Below are 22,602 nucleotides of genomic sequence, written 5' to 3'. Positions count from 1 at the left end.
ATGCCTTCTTGTGTCACTTCATAGGGAGGCAGCGTCCAAAGAGGCCGACAGACCACTTACTCACCATTAGACAGGGAGAGAAGGAAACTCTGAGGTCGTACGTGAAACGCTTTACTCGGGAGACTCTGGAGGTGGACGAAGCTGATGACAAGGTACAGCTGATGACCTTCAAAGCGGGACTGAGATCTAGAGATCTCGTGGCTTCCCTTACGAAGAATCCTCCAAAGACGATGATAGAGATGCTCCTGAAAGCACAGAAGTACATGAATGCTGAAGATGCTTTAGTAGCCATAAAGGATATAGAGAAGCCAGGAGACAAGGGAAAGAAGGAAGACAAGCGTAGGGGTCAAAAGAGGGATCACCTAGATCGTCGGAACAATGATGGGAACAGAAGAAAAGATGATAAAGGTCCTCAGACGGTAAGATTTACTCCTCTGGTTATGCCTGTTGACAAAATTTTAACGCAGATCAAGGACGAGCACTATCTCAAATGGCCGAGACCATTACACTTATCCTTTAACGTCCGTGATAAGAATAAGTACTGTCGATTCCACAAGGATCACAACCACAACACAGAAGATTGTAAGGACCTAAAGGAGCAAATAGAGGAGTTGATACGGAAAGGAAAATTACAGAAATATGTGAAGAAGGGGAAATATAGTAAGTTCAGAGACGACAATAAGAGCCAGCATAAGTCCTCTTCCAGGAGTGACGATTGCCCGTCCCAACCTCCACAAGATGTGATCGGGGAGATAAAGACAATTACAGGAAGGCCCTTCTTAGGAGGGTCATTTAAATCCCTCAAGAAAGCGTACCAGAGGCAGGTGAATAGCGTCCACACAATACCTCCGTTCAAGCAACAACGAACGGACCGAGACATGTCCTTCAATGAAGTGGACGCCAGGGGAGTGAAGCAGCCCCTCAATGACCCTTTGGTTATAATGCTGAATATAGAAGGATTCAATACCAAAAGGATCCTCGTGGACAACGGTAGCTCCGCAGACATTATCTACCTCCTTACTTTCGAACAGCTGAAGCTAGATCCAAGGAGACTGCGCCCATTTGACTCTCCCCTCATCAGCTTCAGCGGAGACAGGGTATATCCCAGGGGCATAGTGACGTTGACAGTAGCAATGGGGACCTACCCGGTGCAGTTGACCCGTCAATTAGACTTCCTAGTGGTAGATTACCCCTTATCTTACAATGTCATCATTGGGAGGCCCACGCTCAACAAATGGAAAGCGGCCACGTCCACCTGCTGTTTGAAGGTGAAATTCCCAACAGGAGATCAAGTCCTGGCCAGAGAGTGTTATCAAGCTGTCCTGGCTGTAAAGGAGAACCACACGTGGATGATTGAAGAGAAGGAAAAAGGTAAAATGGAATCCCTGGAAATAGTGGAACTGGTTGAAGGAGAAGCGAACAAGACGATGAAGATAAGGACGACGCTAAGCCCTGAGATGAGAACAAGACTCATCCAATTTCTCAAAGAAAATCTAGATGTCTTCACATGGAGCCATGAGGACATGCCGAGTATAGCTCTAGAAGTCATCCAACATAAGTTAAATGTGAACCCGAAAAGGAAACCCGTCCAGCAAAGACGAAGAGTCTTCGCCCTAGAACGAGACCAAGCAGTCGCAAATGAAGTTACTAAGTTGTTGACGGCAGGGTTCATCCGGGAAGTGTACTATCCTGAAAGGCTCGCAAACGTTGTCCTAGTGAAGAAAGCAAATGGAAAATGGAGGATGTGCGTAGACTTCACAGACCTGAACAAAGCATGCCCGAAGGACAGTTTCCCTCTATCGAGAATAGACCAGCTTGTGGACTTTACAGCCGGACACAAGTTACTGACGTTCATGGACGCTTTCTCGAGATATAACCAGATAAGGATGGCTAAAGAAGACCAGGAGAAGACTGCTTTCATCACGAGTCAAGGACTCTATTGTTACAAGGTAATGTCTTTTGGATTAAAGAATGCTGGAGCTATGTATCAGAGACTGGTGAACAAAATGTTCAGCCAATAGTTTGGCAGGAATATGGAAGTATACGTGGATGATATGCTCGTCAAGAGTAAATAAGAGCTCATACATTTGGACGACCTGAAGGAGACGTTTGCCACCCTCAAAAAATACCAGATGAGGTTGAATCCTAGTAAGTGTGTTTTTGGTATAGTTTCAGGGAAATTCTTGGGATTCATGGTGTCCCAAAGAGGAACAGAAGCAAACCCGGAGAAAGTGCAAGCCATAATCAACATGTCATCACCCAGGACCGTTAAGGAAGTCTAGAAGCTCACAGGAAAGATTGCAACTTTAAACAGGTTCGTCCCTAGAGCTACGGACAAGTGCCTACCCTTTTTCAAGACCTTGAAATAGACTTTCGCTTGGACCGACAAATGTGAAGCAGCGTTCCAAGAACTCAAATGTTACCTGAGTAGTCCACCTCTCTTAAGCCCGTCCAAGGAAGGGGAAGACCTATATTTGTACCTGGCAGTATCAGCTTTAGCAGTGAGTGCAGCCTTGATTAGAGAAGAAGGCAAAAAACAGCTCCCATTTTACTACGTCAGCCAAGCTTTCCAAGGGGCTGACTCCAGGTATCCACGGATTGAAAAGATCGCGTTTGCGTTAATAGTAGCCTCACGTAAGCTAAGGCAATACTTTCAGGCGAATCCCTCCTAGTGATGACGGACCAACCAATCAAAAAATCCATGAACAAACCTGAGGCAGCCGAAAGAATGGTCCAGTGGGCAATTAAACTTAGTCAATTTGAAATTAAGTACCATCCCAGAACAGCCATCAAGGCGCAAGCTTTGGCAGACTTCATCGCAGAGTTCACCTTTCCGGACGAGGACAGTCTCACCGACGAAGTCGAGTGATGGACAATACAGACTGATGATTCGTCAACCCAAAGGAGGGGGGGAGTAGGCGTCGTCATAATCACCCCTGACGGAGAGATACTCAAGTATGGAGTTCAACTGAAATTTCCGGCTACCAACAATGAAGCTGAATACGAAGGGATACTGACGGGATTAAGGCTCGGAAAGGCGCTTGGAGCTAAGAACCTATTAGTCCAAAATGATTCAAAGCTAGTGATCGGGCAGATCAGGGGGGAGTACGAAGCAAAGGAAGAGAGAATGCAAAAATATCTCAGACTGATGAAACATCTGACTCAGGAGTTTGATACGGTGGAATTCGTATAGATCCTAAGAAGTCAAAATATAGGGGCAGACGAAGTCTCGAAGCTAGCATCGTCAGAAGAAGGGGAGATTAGCATGGACTTGGCGATGGAAGTCTAGAAACACCCCAGCATTGAAGAAGTCCCAACATTCACAATCCAGAGCGCAAACAGCTTGATGACACCAATAATATCTTTCCTCCAGGACGGGCACCTCCCTCAGAATACAGAAGAAGCTAAAAAGATCAGGAAGAGGGTGGCCAGATTTATGATCCTCAATGACACCTTATATAAGAAAGGCTTCTCCATGCCTTACTTGAAGTGTGTCGATGAAGAAGAAGCCAGATACATACTGGAAGAAATCTACGGAGGAATTTGCGGCGACCACGCCGGCCCCAGATCCCTGGTAAACAAGGTAATACAAATAGGTTATTTCTGGCCTACTATGTAGGTGGACACTGTGGAAATCGTCAAGAAGTGCGATAAGTGCCAACGATACGGGAATGTACAACGGCTTCCAGCAGAGTAACTGATGACGATAGCCTCCCTGTGGCCATTCGCACAATGGAGAATCGACATCGTCGGTCCACTACCCCAAGGTAAAGGTCAAGTAAAATTCCTACTAGTTGCTATTGATTACTTCACAAAGTGGGTTGAAGCAGAGGCTCTAGCAATAATCACCGAGGTAAGAATTCGAAACTTTGTGTGGAAGAATATAATCTGCAGGTTCGGGATTCCATTAACGATTATATCAGATAATGGGAGGCAATTCGACAGCCAAGGCTTTAGAGACTTCTGTTCAAACCTTGGAATCAAAAACCAGTTCTCATCCTAGGGCATCCTCAGGCAAACGGACAAACGAAAGTAACGAATCGAACGTTGCTCAAGATTATCAAAGCTAAGCTGGACGACGTGAAGGGTGCCTGGCTAGAAGAATTACCAAATGTCCTGTGGGCTTACAGAACTACGGTGAGAACCCCAACAGGAGAAACCCCCTTCAGGCTTACCTATGGCACTGAAGCAGTAATCCCGGTCGAAGTAGGAGTAACAAGCATCAGGCAAAAGACATTCAACGAAGAGTGCAATGACGATGAACTGTGACTCAACTTGGATTGTTTGGACGAAGTAAGAGACAAAGCTTCCAGCAAGATGACAAAGTACCAGTTGAAGATGGCCGAATACTACAATAAGAGGGTTAAACTCAGATGACTGGACATAGGTGACCTCATCCTGTGCAAGATCACCACAGCAACTAAAGACCCTACCCAAGGAAAGCTTGGCCCCACATGGGAAGGACCTTACCGAGTTGTCCACTACTCAAGGCAAGACAATTATCACTTGGAAACCATGGATGGACAAAGACTCCCTCGACCGTGGAACATTGAGCATTTAAAGAAGTACCACCAATAGATGTAACAAACAAATATATTCATTCCTGAAATTAATAAAAGAATTATTCATCTAATGTCTTTATGTAAGCAGGTCTAGTCAACCGTACAGCATAAAATGGCTAAGTAACAAGATTCCACCTTGACGGATGTAAGTTATTGACGAAGCCACAAACATGACAAAATCCCTTGAAAGTATGTAAGTCAAAAGGCTAAGTAACAAGATTTCGTTTTGACGGATGTAAGTTACTAACGAGGCCACAAACATGACAAAATTCCTTAAATGGGTGTAAGTCAAAAGGCTAAGTAACAAGATTCTGCCTTAACGGATGTAAGTTACCGACGAAGTCACAAACATAGCAAAATCCCCTGAATGGGTATAAGTCAAGTAACAAGACTCCGCCTTGATGGATGTAAGCTACTGACGCAGGCACAATCCCTTAGTGGGCGCAAGTGACAAGATTCTGCCTGACGGATGCAGGTTACCAATGAATCCACATAAAACAAAAAAAAAAAAAAAAAAAAAAAAAAAAAAAAAAAAAAAAAAAAAACAAACAAACAAACAAACAAACAAACAAACAAGGGACAAGAACCTTGCAACAAATCAAAACAAAGCTTAGGCTGTATCCAAGCCCCTCTGAAGGATTGTGAGTTGTAGACTAAGTAGCAAATCAGTGACGAATGGAGGGGAAAGGTCACAGCTTAAAATTTATGCTAAGTACAAGGTATGGACGAATGTAAAACAGTACAAGCATTTGACAAACCAGTATGTAAGCAAGTAAGTTCACAATCATGGATTTAAAAGCCCAAAAATGACGGGCAGTCATCACTACGTTCACACCCAAAGGCCCATAAACACTGGGCAACACAAAAAATTGTTCTCAGGACAAATTAAATTGTTCTAAAATTAGATTTACAAAAAGCCCAAAACATGGCGGGCTAACAAAAGGAAAGAAGAAATTTTCACAAGTATGAAGTTCAGGGGCCAACAACAGCATCATCACCCATAGAAGCATCATCACCGGCAATAGCAGCATCATCAACAGGAGTCTTTTCGGGGACGTCATCCTCAGGAGCAGAAGATTGGGCAGCCTCGTCAGTCGCCATCTCCTGGTCCACCACTTCAAGATCCAAATTTTGCAGATCAACTCTAGTGGGATGCTTGACGAGGTACCGCCGTAGAAGTTTAAACCTTTGAAGTACCAAATGAAGAGCACAGTGTTGTACTCATCAGTTTGCTGAAAAGCCTTGACGGACCTTGCAGCAATAGTCTTGAGCTTCTCCTTGGCTGCAGAAGCTGTTTGTCCTTCTCCAATGTTAATTGACGCTCTGCCCGGAGATCATCAATCAAAGTCTTGGTGCTTTCCTTCAAGGTATTGACCTCGTGCATAAATTCAATGAGCTTCTTCTTCACTGTGGAATTCTCCTCTTCCAAGGCCTCCATTCTGGACGTTAGTGACACCACCTTGCCCTCCTAAGTGAGGTACTCAGAAGCAATGTGGAGACTCTCCCCCAACACTTGAAAAGAAAGCTAAAGTCGTTAGTAAAAAGATAGAAAAATACAAGAAGCGCATGGGTGGATTACCTGGACGAGCTTGTGGACTTGTTGATTTGCGACCACATTGAAAGGCACGTCGGTAAAAACCTTCAAGTCCTCGGCAGTGACAACTCCGTGTGCCCTGTCCACAGCCAGCCCTTCGTCACCCCATACGGTGGACGAATGAGAATCAACCTTCTCCTTCTCCTTGCCTGATATGCGCGACCTTTTCGATGAAGGAGTGGGAATCTCTTCAACCAAAACGGTTGGAGAGGTCGTCCTCACGGTTTCAACACTGGAGACGATGGGAGTAGCTGAAGTAATTGGAGTAGCAGACGGGCCTTTCCCAGTTATGTGTACCCCCTTCTTCCCGATACTGGACAAAGGCTCGTCCTTCTTAGACCTCATCTTGGCGTACATGTCCTTGTTGAACTTAGTCGTCATCTCTGCAAGAAGAAAATACTTGTAAAAAAAAAAGGGTGCTTAAAAGAAAGTCAACACTAACGGTATCAAACACTGATGAGCTTAATACTTACTCTTTTTTTCTTCCATGCCAAGAGTTCGTAGAACGTAGGAGGACGGGTCAGGACCAAGATGATAGAAAGCAAGTGTTCGCGGATCAACCAAGTCGTCCCAATTCTCTATCGACTGAGTGTACTCTATGGCCTTCTCAACATGCTCCTTATACCTACTCTTGAGCTTAGGTCGTCTTTTTACTGCACAAAACAAGAGGCATGGAGTCAGCAACAATGACAGCAAACACAATGAAACTGAAAACAACGAGAAGAAATACTGACGCACCTAAAGTCGGGGTTCCCCACCGATGAAGTAACCTTGGGATATCACCCCAATCCCGACTAGAGGGAGTCTCAAAATCATCCCCCGGACACAAAGAAAAATCTTGACTTCCGATACCTAAAGGACGATGGTAAACCCCTGACAATCCTGGTTTTCCTCTCCTAGGGCACTAACTCGTAATACCCGTACTCTTTATACCCTTTCAACCGGTACATATGGACGAGTTCAGCCACCTTAATCATGTCCCCAATAGCGGCCAACCATATTTTCATATAGTTAACCACTATCCTCCATGGGTGGACTGGGAACCTAAGGCCACAAGTGAAGGCAGCCTTATAGAAGCAGGCCTTACCAGGAAAGAAGTGGCATGCCCTATCCTTGTCATTAGGCCAACGAACACAAACCCTCTTCGGAAATTGGAATCCATCTCTAAATCTACCTACGGTTTCGGCATCTAGCCCACACACCTCCTTGAGGGCGTAAAAAGCCCTAACCTCTCGAGGGGTAAAGATGATGGTATCTCCCTCCACCGGCTCGCCACTAGATGACAACCCAGTGTCGAGCTCACTAGACCTAACCTCAGACATCGTCCCCCGCTCTTTAACCAGACCCTCGAACCAATCAACAGATCGACGAAACAGAGGGCACAACTCCGCCAATACAACACCTAAACTGTTACCCTAAAAAACAAAGTCCTCGACATTTGGGAAAACACCTAGAGACCCCCCCAAACACGCAAAAAGGAAAGAAATTGAGGGGCAAGCTATCCTAACCTCCGAACTACAAACCATAGACACCTAGAAAAAAACGCAGAAAAATGAGGTAAATACTAAAACCCCAAAAGCCAGAAAACAAAAACAATCACAGCGATAGAAAGAAAATGGAAAAATCAGAGGCTTACAACAGAGTACAAAAGAAAAGAAAAAGGAAATAGAAGGAAAGGAAAAGGAGAAACATACCTCGAAAAAGTGCAGCGCAAGTTGGAAAAAGAGAATTGCTGAAACAAAAGTTGGAATGGTAGCAAGAACAAGCGGGGAAGAAGAGACTCAGAGCAATGAATAAGGAAAATAGGAAAAGTAAAGGGGGAAATGAAAGGAAAAGGAAGTTTAAAAACTAAAGCCCAAACAACTGAAAAGCAGCGGGAAACCCAATGGTCATGCAAAAACCCACCAATCAGCACGCGCCACGTGGCCATGAGAGGTGTGGCGTCGCCACTATGCATTTAATGCAGTGCGAAGTCCCAAGAGACACTTACAGTCCAATGACCTTTTATATATATTCCACTGTCATCGTGACACGTCACAACGACCATAGAATCTGGGGGCATCTGATAGGATTGACGAAATTGTCTACAGATGAGATAAGTCTTACTGACGAGACCATCCCCCAGTGAAGAGCCTAACCCCTACTCATGTCACTGATAAAGACAGCTAGATCATTCAATGCCACCAATAACGCCTCGGACGGTTATAGGACCAACTGTACAGACCGTTGAGAGCACATTAAAAGCTCCATTACAAGGCAGGAGGCGTTACCAAAGGAAGACATTAGCATCACAATGCCAAGCACAACGGTTAGAATCCAGAGCAACATATATAAAGCTCCCTACACTGCCACCACAAGGTACACAAAAAACACATAGATACTCTAAAACAATAGCGATTGCCATTTTACTGTTTTGTTTCATTTTACAATATCCTCTCCCGTTCTGACTTTGGCATCGGATGCGCTGTGGCAAGCACCACACCAGTGACCATCGTTACTGAAGCAATCTCATCAACTTCACAAGCATCCAGGCGAGGATTTGGATCCATCTGGACACGTTCAATTCGATTGATGAAGTTGCGCTTTATCAGGTTCTCATATTAAAATAAATATAAATTTTTGCATAAACTAATGCGAATATTTTTACAAAAATGAAAGGACTCTCAAAATCTATGTACACCAAATGGAAGTGGACAACGGGCATCTTTGAACCCAAATAATAAAAGATTAATTAAATGAAAGCATCGGAAGTATACGTGTGGCGTTAGGTTCGATCCGCGTCTTGATGAAAACATGGACACAAATGGTCAATACTTTGTCCCTTTAATATCACATCAGATCAGCTTCAAGGAAACTACTCGGTACTTACGCACCACTCTATTACCAAGGAGACGAAAGAATTTTAAATGCCCTTTCACTTTCTAATTCTTGTTATTAAACCAAAAAGGATAGAACGTAAGCTTTTCAATTTTACAAGAAAGAAGAATGACGTTAAAAGTTCTTTCCGTCCTTGACATTGCAAGAACTCAGTTATACCATTTCAAGGCCATCATCATAGCTGGCTTGGGCCTCTTAACTGACGCCTATGACCTCTCCTGTATCCCTTCGATTATGATACTCTTCCGGAAGGGTCTACAACGAGAAGAGGCCTGAGCCGAACAAGTATGTGACCCCACCTGAGGTTGTGTCCAACATGGTGGCTATCGCTCTTGTTGGTACCGAGATTGGTCAACTGGTGTTTGTTAGGCTCGGTGATCTAATCGGTAGGCGTCGTGTGTACGGGTTGGCATTGATTATTATGGTGCTGAGCTCAATTGCATGTGGGTTCTCTATATGCACCACAAGGAACTGTGTTCTAGTGAGTTTGGGGTTGTTCAGGTTCATTCTGGGCTTCGGGGTTGGTGGGGACTATCCCTTGTCGGCTACAATTATGTCGGAGTATGCTAACAAGAGGACACGATGTTCGTTTGTGCAATGTGTGTGAAACTCACTTTTGGAGACTTGAACTCTAATCATTATCTCTCATATTCCACAAATACTTATACTTGTAGAATAACCATCACACTAAAAATATACAGTAGTATAAATTTTAATTCTAGATATATGTTGACAAAACTGAATGGCTCATTAAAACCATCCTATGTTGTTACTACATAAATTTTTTTAGAAATAAAGTAGTTATCCTACTTCAATTAAAATGGAAGAAGGAAAACATTGGAATCGGGATTTGGGGAGTCAGTAACTCGTTCGCATTGATATATTAGGCTGTGATCTTATTCGATGAATGATAATTGATCTCTTTCTAGCTATATATCGTTTTTCACCCAGATATACAGCTTTGGTGGAGCAAAATATCATCCAAGCAGCAATGGACATGGAGAAGGTGATGGAAGTTCCAATGAATGAAATTGCAGAAGATAAGCTACTACCACTCCCCTCCTCTCCAAGCAATTTTTGCGTCACCATGGCCGTGATTTATTCTCTTGCTCTTTCACATGGTTTCTTCTTGATATTGTTTTTTACAGCAGCAACCTATACCAGTCTCGCATATATTTTCAACATCTCCCAAAGAACGAAAATGTGAACGCCTATCAAGATGCTTATGAAGTTGCAAAATTCCAAGCAATTATTGCAGCATGTTCCACAATTCTAGGCTATTGGTTCACAATTTATTTCATTGACAGAATCGGCAGAGTCAAAATCCAAATGATGGGTTTTTCTTCATGGGATTGGCTTATTTAGCAATTGGGATATCCTACATATATTGGCACAAAGAACGAAAAAATAGTGCATCTAATAACAATAAACCGCATATAAAGGTTTTTTAGTCCTCTATGGCCTCACATTTTTCTTCGCAAACTTTGGACCGAATACAACTACTTTTATTGTGCCAACAGAGCTTTTTCCAGCAAGATTTAGAACAACATGTCATGGCATTTCTGGGGCTATTGGGAAGGTAGGGGCAATTATTGGATCTGTAGGATTTTTTTGGGCTTCAAATGGTGAAGACGAGAAGAATAGTCTTAAAGCAATTGGAATGATTGCCTTAGCACTTGCTGGAATTTGTTTGTTAGGGATGACGTTTACTTCTACTTTCACTCGTGAAACTATGGGGAGATCATTAGAGGAGAATGAGAATTATGATCAACCTAGTTAGCTATCTTTATTGGAAATAAGTGTGCAGTCATATTGGTTTTCAAATAAAGCTATTGTTAGGGCCGACTCAACACATTTAGAGACCTAAAGCAATAACTTTAAACCAACCTTTTAATGCTTATATAATATTTTGCTAGTGTCTTATATTGCAACTTTTTTATTTAAAATATATTATTCTTACTTTTTAATATGACTAATTCACTTAATGGTTTTTAATTTTAAATTTTTTTTAAAAAAATCACTAAATGGTGATTGAGCTAAATTTCTAATAATCAATATTTTTTTCTGTTGGGAAAACTCTAAAGCTATAACAAGTTTTAACACAAAAAACTTACAAATTGATATGGTAATGAATATGATTGGTGGCACTTCAGGAAGATAATAAATAAGCATTTGAATGACTGCTATTAGAAATACTACAAATTTTACAACATGAGGATTACAAAGACGTATCTCTATTCACAAAAAAATAATTCAAACATGTATTTATTTGGTTGTTGAAGTCTATCAATTATATTCATTACCACATTAATTTATAAAGACAATGTATAGTAAAATTTATATAGTATCTCTTGTATGTTTTTCGACCCCTTAAAACACAAGTTGTTTAATCTAGTTATTTAACCAAGTGATTACTTAGGTAAATTATTCAAATTTAGGTTAATATAAGTAAATCATATCATGTAAACAATGCGAAAAATAAATAACACATGATATGATAACTCAAGAAAACCAAACCAGTAAAAAATCTGAGGAGGATTTAACCTAGCTATCCTCAAGGTAAAATAGATTCACTATGAAAGAATTGAAGTTTTACAATAGCAACTTAGACCACTAACATCCTATTACTATCTCGAGTAAAAAACTTACTACCATGACCACGTGACAACTCCGAGTCCATGGACTATTTCTTTCCTTGATCCACAGCAATCACAAGTACTCCCACTTGTGTTTTTTTTAAACTCTTTATGTAGCAACTGAAGCGATCACCAAGTTCTCGACATCAATCTTGATCTTGATAATCCTAAGTGTATATGAAGGCAAACACATCTAGATCTCACAAGAGATTCACACACACAACATATCAACAACCTCTAAAACGTGGCTATAGTTTTTCCTTTTATACTTAAGGCAAAACATAAAATCCTATATGTCATATGGGCTTAGGCTGAATTGAAAATTCTGCAGAAAAAACATTTTGCACGAGTTTCTATCAATCGAGTCTAATTTTCGATCGATAAAGTCTTGCAGAAATTGAACAGTAATTTTCTGCAATTACTCGATTCTAATTTTACACATAAACACACTTTGAGCAGCCTAAATCTAGACCAAATGTTTTGATTATGGTTTGCTAACATTACACATTGAAGTTTTAATACATTTAGATCCTAAAGTTTTAGAACCTAACATCTCTAACATTTTCCTATTTGAATTACTTCTTGTTGGTAACATTTACATATCTATTTGAAAGACTTATCTAGTAAAACTTGTATTATCTCTACCATTACTTAATTTTTTGGGAAATTTTAAAAGTGGAAGAGAAAAAGTACAACTAACAATTTTTTTTATATGAAAAAAAATATTTTTTAAATAAATAAAAACCAGAAAAAGTTGACTCATTACACGTATCACGCGTATGCTTAGAGGCTTTTTCTGTTTTTTAGTTTAACGTCATATACCTCCATCCCAATTTGTTTGTCTTATTTCAAAAAATCAATTTTTTAAGGGAATATCATTTATTGTCTTATCTGCTGTATAAAAATGTATAAGTTTTTAAAACTACCCTTAAATAAATTTATCAAAAATAGTTTTGAAAATAAAGTAAAGGCATAGTAGGAATATTAGTAAATTAATGGTTTTTAATTTTAGAAACTGAACAATATTTTTTGGACATCTCAAACTAGAATAGATGACAAACAAATTGAGGCAGAGAGAGTAATTGATATTATTTGATATTAGACACGTGAGCCCAACTTTCATTTTCAAAAAATTGATATTATTTGATTTTTTTTCTTAATTTATATTGTACAATTAATGTAAGATTTATATTGTAGACTAAATAAATATATACAATATTATAAACCTTTTCCAAATGAATAAAAGTGTATAAGTAATAAGAGTGTATGCATTTGTTTAGTTTATAATATAAATTTTACATTAATAGTACAATATAAACCAATAATGGTCCCTTTTTTTTTCTTAGGTGGATCAATTCTTATAAAAAGTCTATTACGTACTTGATATTTCAATTAATTAGCTTTTCGACTGTGACATCAAAATGCAGTTTGTCTTTTTTCTTTTTCTTTTTTTCTAAGGTTTCTTTTGTAAATTATTTTACAAATTTAATTAAATAATATATACATGGACAATTATTAGACACATTAGTATTTTCTATGAGGAAAATGGCATTTAGGATGAAATTGGAATTGTCTCAAAAGATTAAAATGAAACATGATAAATATCAAGGACAAGAACGAAAATACTCACTTTTAAAATGTATCAATAATGTTCTTTTCTCTCCATTCTCTTTGTTGCGAACCATTGCTTCTCCATTTTTTATTCTTTTCATTTTCTATCCTTATTTTTCATTTATAATATTTTAGTGTTAAGATATGAAAGATTTATTTATTTATTTTAATAAATTTTGACATGTAAAAGAGATTATACTCCATCAGTTATCATATAAAAATCTATATCAACAGAAAATACATAAAAGGAAACCCATCAAAGACAAAAAGAAGAAAAAAAATCACTTGTCGTTCTTATAAATATGAGATGAAGAAAAAAGAGTTCAAATTCTTTATATAATAATTTATTACTTTTCATGAGAATATATCTATAAGTAACAAATCCATAGAATATTCATAATAGACTTAAAATTCCAATAATATTTTCAAGCTTTTTTGAAATAAGTATTATTTTGATTTTCATAAATAAATAAAAAAGTATTATTTTGAAGTTGTATTCTAAAGTTTGAAGTGTATATTACCACCTCCTCCGGAAGGAGATCCCCGAACAATTCAAAATTCAAACAAAACATCTGAAGTTGACATCAGGTTCGATCCTCATTGATGAAATCATGGACACAAATAGTCAATGCTTTCCCCTTTTTTAATAACACATTCCATCAACTTCAAGGAAACTACTTGGTAAATTCCCTCCAATTCTTCACAAGGACGCCAAAGAATTTTCAATTGCCTTTCACTTTCTGGGTCTTGTTATTAAACAGAAGGATAGAAGGGTAAAAAATTTGCAAGAAATAAGAATGGCGTTAAAATTACTTTCAGCCCTTGACACTGCAAGAACTCAGTTAAACCATTTTAAGGCCATTATTATAGAAGCCTAGGCCTCTTAACTGATGCCTATGACCTCTTTTGTGTTCTAGTTCACTGGCGGCTCCACGTTCAATTCAAGATGGTCACATGACCATCTTGACCTGAAAAAAAAAATTTATTATATATAAATTTTTAAAATTTATGATTTTTTAATCCTTAAAAAATATTTTTGACCACCCTAACATTTTTTAGGCAAAATATAATTAAATTTTGGATAAAATTTGGTTTCAAACTTGGTTGTAAATTAAAACTTGTACAGTACACTAGCCAAGGCATAGGAGAGTGTCGATGTGGCTGGCTCTAGACCTTACACGTGGAGTGGCTATGAGCAAGGGAGAGAAAACGTTGGCCACAAGATATTGTCCTTAGCCCATGCCAAGGGTATGACTGCCTTAGGAAGGAAGTAAGATATGCATCTGACATGGGTACTCAAGCACTCACAAAAAGGGAGATAGTGACCTCCTAAGGTCAACAACTATAGAAACACTCCTCATTGGCTGAGTGCATGTTGGACCACTTCAAGGACACGTGTATCATCTTTAGCACCCCTGATGTCCCTTTCATTGCTCAAGAGTTGTTCCCCATGCAGTGGCAAGGTCACCTACCCTCATGCCACAGAGTTGATGTTGGCGTTCTCTCTCCTCCAGTCACCAAATAGTACCTTAGTTGTAGTAAGGTCCAAAATAAGAAAATGATGACTTGACACCTGTCTTTGTACTCAGCCATATTTCTCAAACTATAAGAGGAACATGCAGCTGGACTATTAGGGTAAGAACTCAAGTAGATCTTTTGAGAAGAGAGTAAAAAGTTGATAAGAAAGTAAGGTAGAAAACACGGTCTCTCTTTTGAGGAAGAACATCCTTATTGTGCAAGAGATACCATTTTTTCCATACAATACAAAGTTGAACAGAGTAGGAGTGATTCTCTCTTGCTCAAACCGTGGTTTTTCATCCATTTCTTAGGGTTTTCCACATACATCCTTTGTCCACTTTACATTCTTGCAATCACTTTCTTTTTCTCAAGACATTATGATGTTAAAACTTGCATTTTTGTCACTCATGAGCTTTCTCTCGAGATGTACTGTTAAATAGTTTATTTACTCTCCCATATAAGTTCAAATCTAACTTGCACATACAAGACTATAACTCAAATTTTTTTTTATTATACGTGAATTTTGACAAATCCACAAATAGATTACATTTTATTCTTATATCCTCCATATTTGCAAATTTTCAAGAAGATCAAAGATTAATAGCTATGTCATCAATCAAATCTTTAAATTTTGAGTTTTTGTAGTCTAAAATTATGCATAAAAAACAAATTTATAGATAAAAAATAAATAACATACGATTTACATAAAATTTGATATATGTTTTAAGAACATAAAGAATATGCAATTCAACAATTAGATTTTCAAAATATGTGGTCATGTTAATTTATTTAATGAAAGTTGTAGCCTTAGGGTACAATTAAGTTTGTAGCCAAATTTTGTCCTTAAACTTTAGTCTCTTTAACAATATATTAGGTCCTTACTGAATGCTCGAAAATGTGTTAAAACACAAGAGCTGTTTAGACCCCCAAATTAAAAATTACGGCTGGATAGATTTTACTTTGACTTATATTAAGTGCGAAATAGAGTAAATGCGAGCAAATAAACAAACAAACTACTCTAAGCCATATTCAATATAACACATCAGTAATATGAAAGTTAAAAGAGTAGGGAAGAAGAATGCAAACACAAGATAACACGCCGATGTGTTATCGAAGAGGAAACCGAAGTACTCAGCGTAAAACCTCTTTACCGCCCTCCAAGCGGTAATCAATCCATTAGATAATCATTTGGGATACATGAGTTAGCAAGGGACCTTTCAATCCTAATCTACCTAATGCACCTAAGCCCTTCAAGCTCCTACTCCAACAAGACTTCTCGGAATTGTGTCTTGTCTAGCTCTCCGGATCCCGCAATACGCCTGATTGCATCCGCTAAAGCTTGGCTTCTTCCAATGCTTCTTAGTAGCACCAAAACCTCACTGAACACTCTAAAAGGGTGTCGTAAATGTTTGGGCTATCAACCTCTCAATGGTATGGAAATAGAGAGGTAGGAGTTGAGAAAAATCCACAAGCAAATTGTGTAGAGATATGTGGGTATAACAATCTCTAACTCTCAAGATTTGTGACTAGGGTTTTTTCTTATAAGTACTCCTCAACATCTATGGGTAATGTGGATATAAATAGTGTAGGTACAGAAAGTGTGTATCAGAAATAATAGTCTGGCAAAAGAGAATGTTTCGTGGGTGTCTCGGGAGAAGGCCTTACCCACGAGATACTCGGGAAAACTAACTGTCTCCATCCTGTCCGGACTCTTTGCATTCTAGTCATGTGCAGGGCACATGCATCACTTTGCGGGATGCTTACTCGTGAGCTACCCGTGAAAACACTTCAATCTTCAATGCCTTGAGTCTTCACACTCTCTCCCTCTCACACACAACCCTTATAAATAAATCCCACATAAAATACAAGGTACAAAAGACCTATCCCAGCACTTTTGAAGCGCTGGAATAGGTTGACCCTATTCCAGCGCTTACAAAAATACCGGGATAGGCTTCTCTCCATAAGGGAATGGAGCAACCTATCCCAGCGCTTTTGAAAGCGCTAGAATAGGTTCCTATTCAAGCGTTTTCAAAAGCGCTGGGACATGTCCCTTCATTCCCTTATTGGGACAAACCTATCCCGACGCTTTTAAAAGTGCTGGAATAGGGTCCACCTATCCCAACGCTTTTAAAAGCGTCGGGATAGGTCTTTCCTATAAGGGAAATCGGTGACTCTATTCCAACACAATTTGGCTTCCTGTACCAGCATTTTTGAAAACCTTCGTAATAGGGTCTCCTATACCAGCGCTTTCAAAAAGCGCTAGTACAGGCTTATCTATTACGGCGGTTTTTAAAAGCGCTGGGAAAAAAACGCTGGGACAGGACGATTTTTTTGTAGTGTCTATGCAAGTATCAAGACCACTAACCAATCATTCATGACAAACTTGAAGATCTATTGACAACAATCACACATAGTTTTCAAGATTTCTCCCACACAGAAAAATGTGCATACATAACAAGCTAAGCTCGTAAATGCACTACGCCATTAATACGAAGGTACTAGGCCAAACTCACATGTGATATATACAACACAAGCGATCAAACTTTTTGGAGATTTTTCAATTTTTATGAGTTTTTGAATTTTTAAACACACTCAAAAACAGAACAAGTAAAGTAAGATCAACAAATCAACGAGTACAAAACAAAACTTGTAAAAGAAACATGCTATAAACCGGAAGCAATGACACAAACTAAATTATGCATGTCATGATGCATGAACGTATGACCCTAAACATTGGAAGTATTGATGCATGAGCATAGAGGGTGATCATGCATAAGTACCCTTCTTTACCCACTCTTTACGAGTATGTTGGGTGAGAGCCTTAGATGGCCGAGTACGACCAACATTACTTTCAAACCTTGGAGTGAAGCTAGCAAGGCACAGTGATATGTTTTTCAACATTTCCATAACGTCTCCAATGAGACATCCTTCACTATCTCCCTTAGCTTGTGCTCCCTTTGGTCTTTTCTTTGAACTTTCTTTACCACGCATATAATCAGCCTTCTTGAATGCATGAAGCTTGAAACAATTAGACTTGGTATGCCCTTGTGTGCCACAATGATGACACAGATGCTTTACTTGAGGCCCTCTTTGATTTCTGGGTAATGACTTCCCTTTTTTTCGTTGATTTTGCACCAATGGTTCTCTTTACTACAGTAAGGGTCTCAATCTCAGGCTTCACTTCTTTAAGTTTCTCAATATTCTTGGCTGAAACGAACTTCACTTCCTTCTTAGGTTTGCTGCTTGAATTTCCTTCTCTGGTATAGCCCAAATCGGTCTTATCATATGAAGATTTTTTAGAGGACAACACATTGTCAAGTTTCTCGGTGGAGATGCGCTCGACCTTGACATTAGCTTGGATAATTTCAAGTTCAAGAAACTTGGTCTTAGAGTAGCTTCAACCAACTCTCCCTTGAGTCTTTCCACTTCACACTTTGCTTCCTTGTGTTGCACAAGTATACACCTATGCTTTTCTTCAACCTTTTTCATCTTTTTCACAGCAAGATTCGCAACTTTGGTGCATTATTTTGCCACAATCTTCCAGTAGAGAATCATATGCTTCTTGTAGGTTGATTTCCCCTTCATTTTGGCACACGTCTTCATCTTCTGATTCTTCAATTTCCTCATCCTTAGAAAGATCACCAAGTTCATCAACCAAATTGCTCAAATCATTCTTAGAATCAACGGAGGCAATTGTCATGAATGCTTTGTAGTTTCCTTCACTGTCACATTCTCCTTCCGTGTCTAAATTTGAGCTGTCAGAATCACTAAGGTTAGTGGCAAACACTTTGCCCTTCCCTCTCAAATAATTAGGACACTCCTTCTTAAGATGTCCATGACCATTGCATTTGTAACACACAATCCCTTGAGGGGATTGAAATTCCTTCCCATCTTTCTTCTTAAACTCCTTCCTACCACCCTCGGAGGACGAAAACTTTCCTTTGCTGAATGACTTCCCACTGTTTTTCATCTTCATAAATTTTCGAAAATTCTTTGCAAGGAATGCTACCTCCTTCTCCACATCATCTTCTTCGGAGGAGTCATCCATTCTCTCGGTGATGGTTTTGAGAGCAAGAGATTTGCTCGACTTATGAGAAGGCAGTCCCAGCTCATATGTTTGGAGAGATCCAAGGAGCTCTTGGATTTTGATCTTATCCAAAACTTTACTTTCCTCTATAGCTATGACTTTTGCTCAGAAGCTCTCCGGTAAGGACCTCAAAATCTTTCTCACCACCTTAGCATCTTCAATCTTCTCTTTGAAATTGAGCTTAGCAATTACGATTTCATTGAGCTTCCCATAGAATGAATCGAAAGACTCATCGTCCCCCATCTTGAGCTCTTCAAATCTGGTGGTAAGCATCTGGAGCTTTGTGTCCTTAACTTTCTTGGTACCCTCATAGGTAGTCTCAAGAATCATCCAAGCTTCCTTGGCAGTCCTCACATGTGATATCTTATGAAACTCATCAGTAGACACACCACAGAATATAGCGTAAATAGCCTTACTGTTTGCATTTGCCAATGCAAGAGCTACCTTGTCCCATTCGAACTTGGTTGTCGTGGGTTTAACATACCCATTCTCGACGAAGTCCCATACTAACTCATCTATAGCACACAAGAAAGCCCTCATACAGACCTTCCATAAGGCATAATTGCTCTCATCAAAGAATGGTGGGGTATTGAGTGATTGTGACCGGTCCATCACAAAAGGGTCAAGGATCATACTCAGGTAATAAAACCACAGCGAGTGTACCTGCTCTGATACTAATTGAATGCTCGAAAATGTGTTAAAATACAAGAGCTGTTTAGACCCCCAAATTAAAAATTACGACTCGATAGATTTTACTCTACTTATACTAAATGCGGAATAGAGTAAATGTGAGCGGATAAACAAACAAACTACTCTAAGCCATATTCAATATAACACAGTAGTAATATGAAAGCTAAAAGAGTAAGGAAGAAGAATGCAAACACAAGATAACACGCCGATGTGTTATCGAAGAGGAAACCGAAGTACTCGATGTAAAACCTCTCTGCCGCCCTCCAAGCGGTAATCAATCCACTAGACAATCAATTGAGATACATAGGTTAGCAAGAGACCCTCCAAGCCTAATCTACCTAATGCACCTAAGCCCTCCAAACTCCTACTCCAACAAGGTTTCTCGGAATCGTGTCTTGTTTAGCTCTCCGAATCTCGTAGTATGCCTGATTGCATCCGCCAAAACATGGCTTCTTCCAATGCTTCCCAGCAGTACCAAAACCTCACTGAACACTCTAAAAGGGTGTAGTAAGTGTTTGGAGAGGTAGGAGTTGAGGAAAATCCACAAGCAATTGTGTAGAGATATGTGGGTATAACAATCTCTAACTCTCAAGGTTTGTGGCTATGGTTTTCTCTCAGAAGCACTCTTCAACATCTGTGAGTAATGTGGGTATAAATAGTCTAGGTATAGAAAGTTTTTATTAGAAATGATAGTATGGCAAAATAGAATGTTTCACGGGTGTCTCGCGGGAAGGCCTTACCTGCGAGATACTCGCGAAAACTAGCTGTCTCCATCCTGTCCTAACTTTTCGCATTCCAGTCATGTACATGGCACATGCATCACTTCGCGGGATGCTTACTTGCGAGCTACCCGTGAAAACACTTCAGTCTTCAATACCTTGAGTCTTCACACTCTCTCTCTCTCGCACACAACCCTTACAAATAAATCCCACATTAAATACAGTGTACAAAAGATTAAATAGAATTACAATAAAATTTGGCACAAAATAAAAGCCAACAAAACACATAGTTGTAAATTATAACTTTATCATTACAAACAAAAGGAAAAATCCCAAGAAAATTTTTTCTAACTAAAATTTTGATAGAGATGTAACTTGCAACATTGGTAATGAAACTATTATGCAAAAAAAAAAATTGTAAAAAGAAATTGTAAGACTTTATGTATTTTTTTTTGTGCATTTTTTTTTTTGGATCAGTATATAAAGTTCTCTTTTAATTAAATTTTGTATAATTTAAGTTTCTTAATAGGGCTGTAATCGGTTCGGTTCGGTCGGTTTTTTTTTTTATCTAACCAACCGAAACCGAAATTTTCGGTTTTTAGAAGTCTCATCCGAAACCGACCGAAATAGTTGAAAAACTGTCGGTTTCGGTTTGTTTCAGTTTCGGTTGGTTTTTCGGTCGGTTTCGATTCCTTAACATTTATTTTCTAAGAAAGCAAACAAAGAAAAAAAACAAACCCAGAATATAAAAAAGAGAGAATAAATTGAAAAAATAAACAACCAAGCACATGGGTTTTTTCAAAACCTTAACTTTCTTTGCACATAAAAATTGAAAAAATAGCTTTTTTTTTTAACACGAAAAAATAGCATTGATTCAATATTAAACAAACCCAGAATGGCAGAATATAAAAAAGAGAGAAGAAATTGAAAAAATAAACAACCAAGCACATGGGTTTTTTCAAAACCCTAACATTCTTTGCACATAAAAATTGAAAAAATAGCATTGATTCAATATTAAACAAACCCAAAATGGCAGAATATAAAAAAGAGAGAGGAAACTATGGAGAAATTAAAGAGAGAGAGGGGGTCACCGTGAATATGAAAAGATTAGCCGGCGTTGGGAGCCCGGCGTGTGGAGACCAGCGTGTGGAGGCCGTGGAGGCTGGTGCAGGAAGGCCGATGTGTGGAGGCGGCATGTGGAGGCATGGAGCGATGAGAGAAGAGGAGGGGCTGAAGGCTGAACTCTTTGAAAGACAAAAAAAATTTGAGAGAAAGAGTTGAGGAAGGGGGCGGCTGAACTGAAGAAACGAAAAGAAAAGAATAAATAGGGGAGGGGTATTTTCATCTTTATCTCATGCCCTAGGGTTTTAAAAAATTAAATAGCAAAAAAACACAAGCCCCCACGCGAAGGCTCGAACCTGGGATCACTAGCAAAAGTACAACGTAGCATACCACTAAGCCACTAATCAGATACGTAATAGAGTTACATAAATATATATATATATATATATATATATATATTCGGTCGGTTTGGTTCGGTTTCGGATGAAAAAATCCAACACCGAAACCAAAACCGAAAATTTCGGTTTTTAAAAAATGAAACCGAAACCGAACCGAACCGAAACTAAACCGAAAATTTGGCAACGGTTTCGGTCGGTTTGTTCGGTTCGTCGGTTTTTTGCACACCCCTATTTCTTAATGACCACCCTAGAAAATATTCCTAGAGCTGCCACTGTTCTAGTTAGTCTTGACTTGTTCCAATTCTGGCTGCAGTTCGGGATTGATGGAGACTAACGGTTGTCGGCTACCATCATGTTGAAATTCACTAACAAAGAGGGAGATATCGCATGGAGGTTGATACTGATGCTTATTTCAATTCTAGTTGGGTTAATAGTTTATTGGCGGATAATGATGAAGGCAACAAGCTCTTCCTCTACTATATCTATGCCGATTTCTTCCTCTCCTTCCACCATTATTAATCTCCATCATGTTATCAGAATCAAACTGAATCGTGACAATTCCTCATTTTGAAAGCTCAACTGGTTCCTTATCTTCGTGGTCAACACCTTCTCGGCTATGTTGATGGCACTAAACCAATACCTCCTCAAATGATCAATCAATCATCCTCTTCTGGTGAAACTTCTTAGGTTCTTAACCCAGCTTTAATCTCTTCACTGGGTCCAACAAGATCAGATTATTCTTTCTACCATAATTTCATCCCTCTCTGAATCTCTTGTTGCCCATGTTGTTGGCCTCCCTACTTCTCATGCTGTATGGACAACTCTTGATTGAATGTTTTCATCTCAAT

General features: G+C 39.2%; 1 protein-coding gene and 1 pseudogene across 1 annotated transcript; one reads left to right on the top strand and one right to left on the bottom strand.

Annotated features, from left to right (window-relative positions):
* The first annotated feature begins 9,141 nt into the window (after positions 1-9,141).
* Positions 9,142-10,813, top strand: LOC115960071 (annotated as a pseudogene).
* Positions 10,814-17,826: 7,013 nt separating this feature from the next.
* On the bottom strand, positions 17,827-19,518 carry LOC115960053. Its single transcript, XM_031078749.1, has 3 exons — positions 19,078-19,518; positions 18,279-18,885; positions 17,827-18,152 (listed from the first exon to the last, which is right to left on the bottom strand). Exons 1-3 carry the CDS (start codon positions 19,516-19,518, stop codon positions 17,827-17,829), a joined length of 1,374 nt encoding a protein of 457 aa, XP_030934609.1.
* Positions 19,519-22,602: the final 3,084 nt, after the last annotated feature.

The sequence above is a fragment of the Quercus lobata genome, chromosome 2, assembly GCF_001633185.2.
Source record: "Quercus lobata isolate SW786 chromosome 2, ValleyOak3.0 Primary Assembly, whole genome shotgun sequence".
NCBI lineage: Eukaryota > Viridiplantae > Streptophyta > Magnoliopsida > Fagales > Fagaceae > Quercus > Quercus lobata.
The sequence above is the reverse complement of the archived record's forward strand: the minus strand, read 5'-3'. Positions and strand labels throughout refer to the sequence as shown.

Bases quoted from the DNA above. Each gene is read 5' to 3' on its own strand.
- LOC115960053 (XM_031078749.1), bottom strand. From the start codon at position 19,518: ATGATCCTTGACCCTTTTGTGATGGACCGGTCACAATCACTCAATACC. The intron at 18,886-19,077 runs GTAATTGCTAAG...CCTTCTCATAAG, and splicing joins ATGGGAAGCTCAATGAAATC to TCGAGCAAATCTCTTGCTCT. The intron at 18,153-18,278 runs GTTGAAGAAAAG...AAATTATCCAAG, and splicing joins CTGTGAAAAAGATGAAAAAG to CTAATGTCAAGGTCGAGCGC.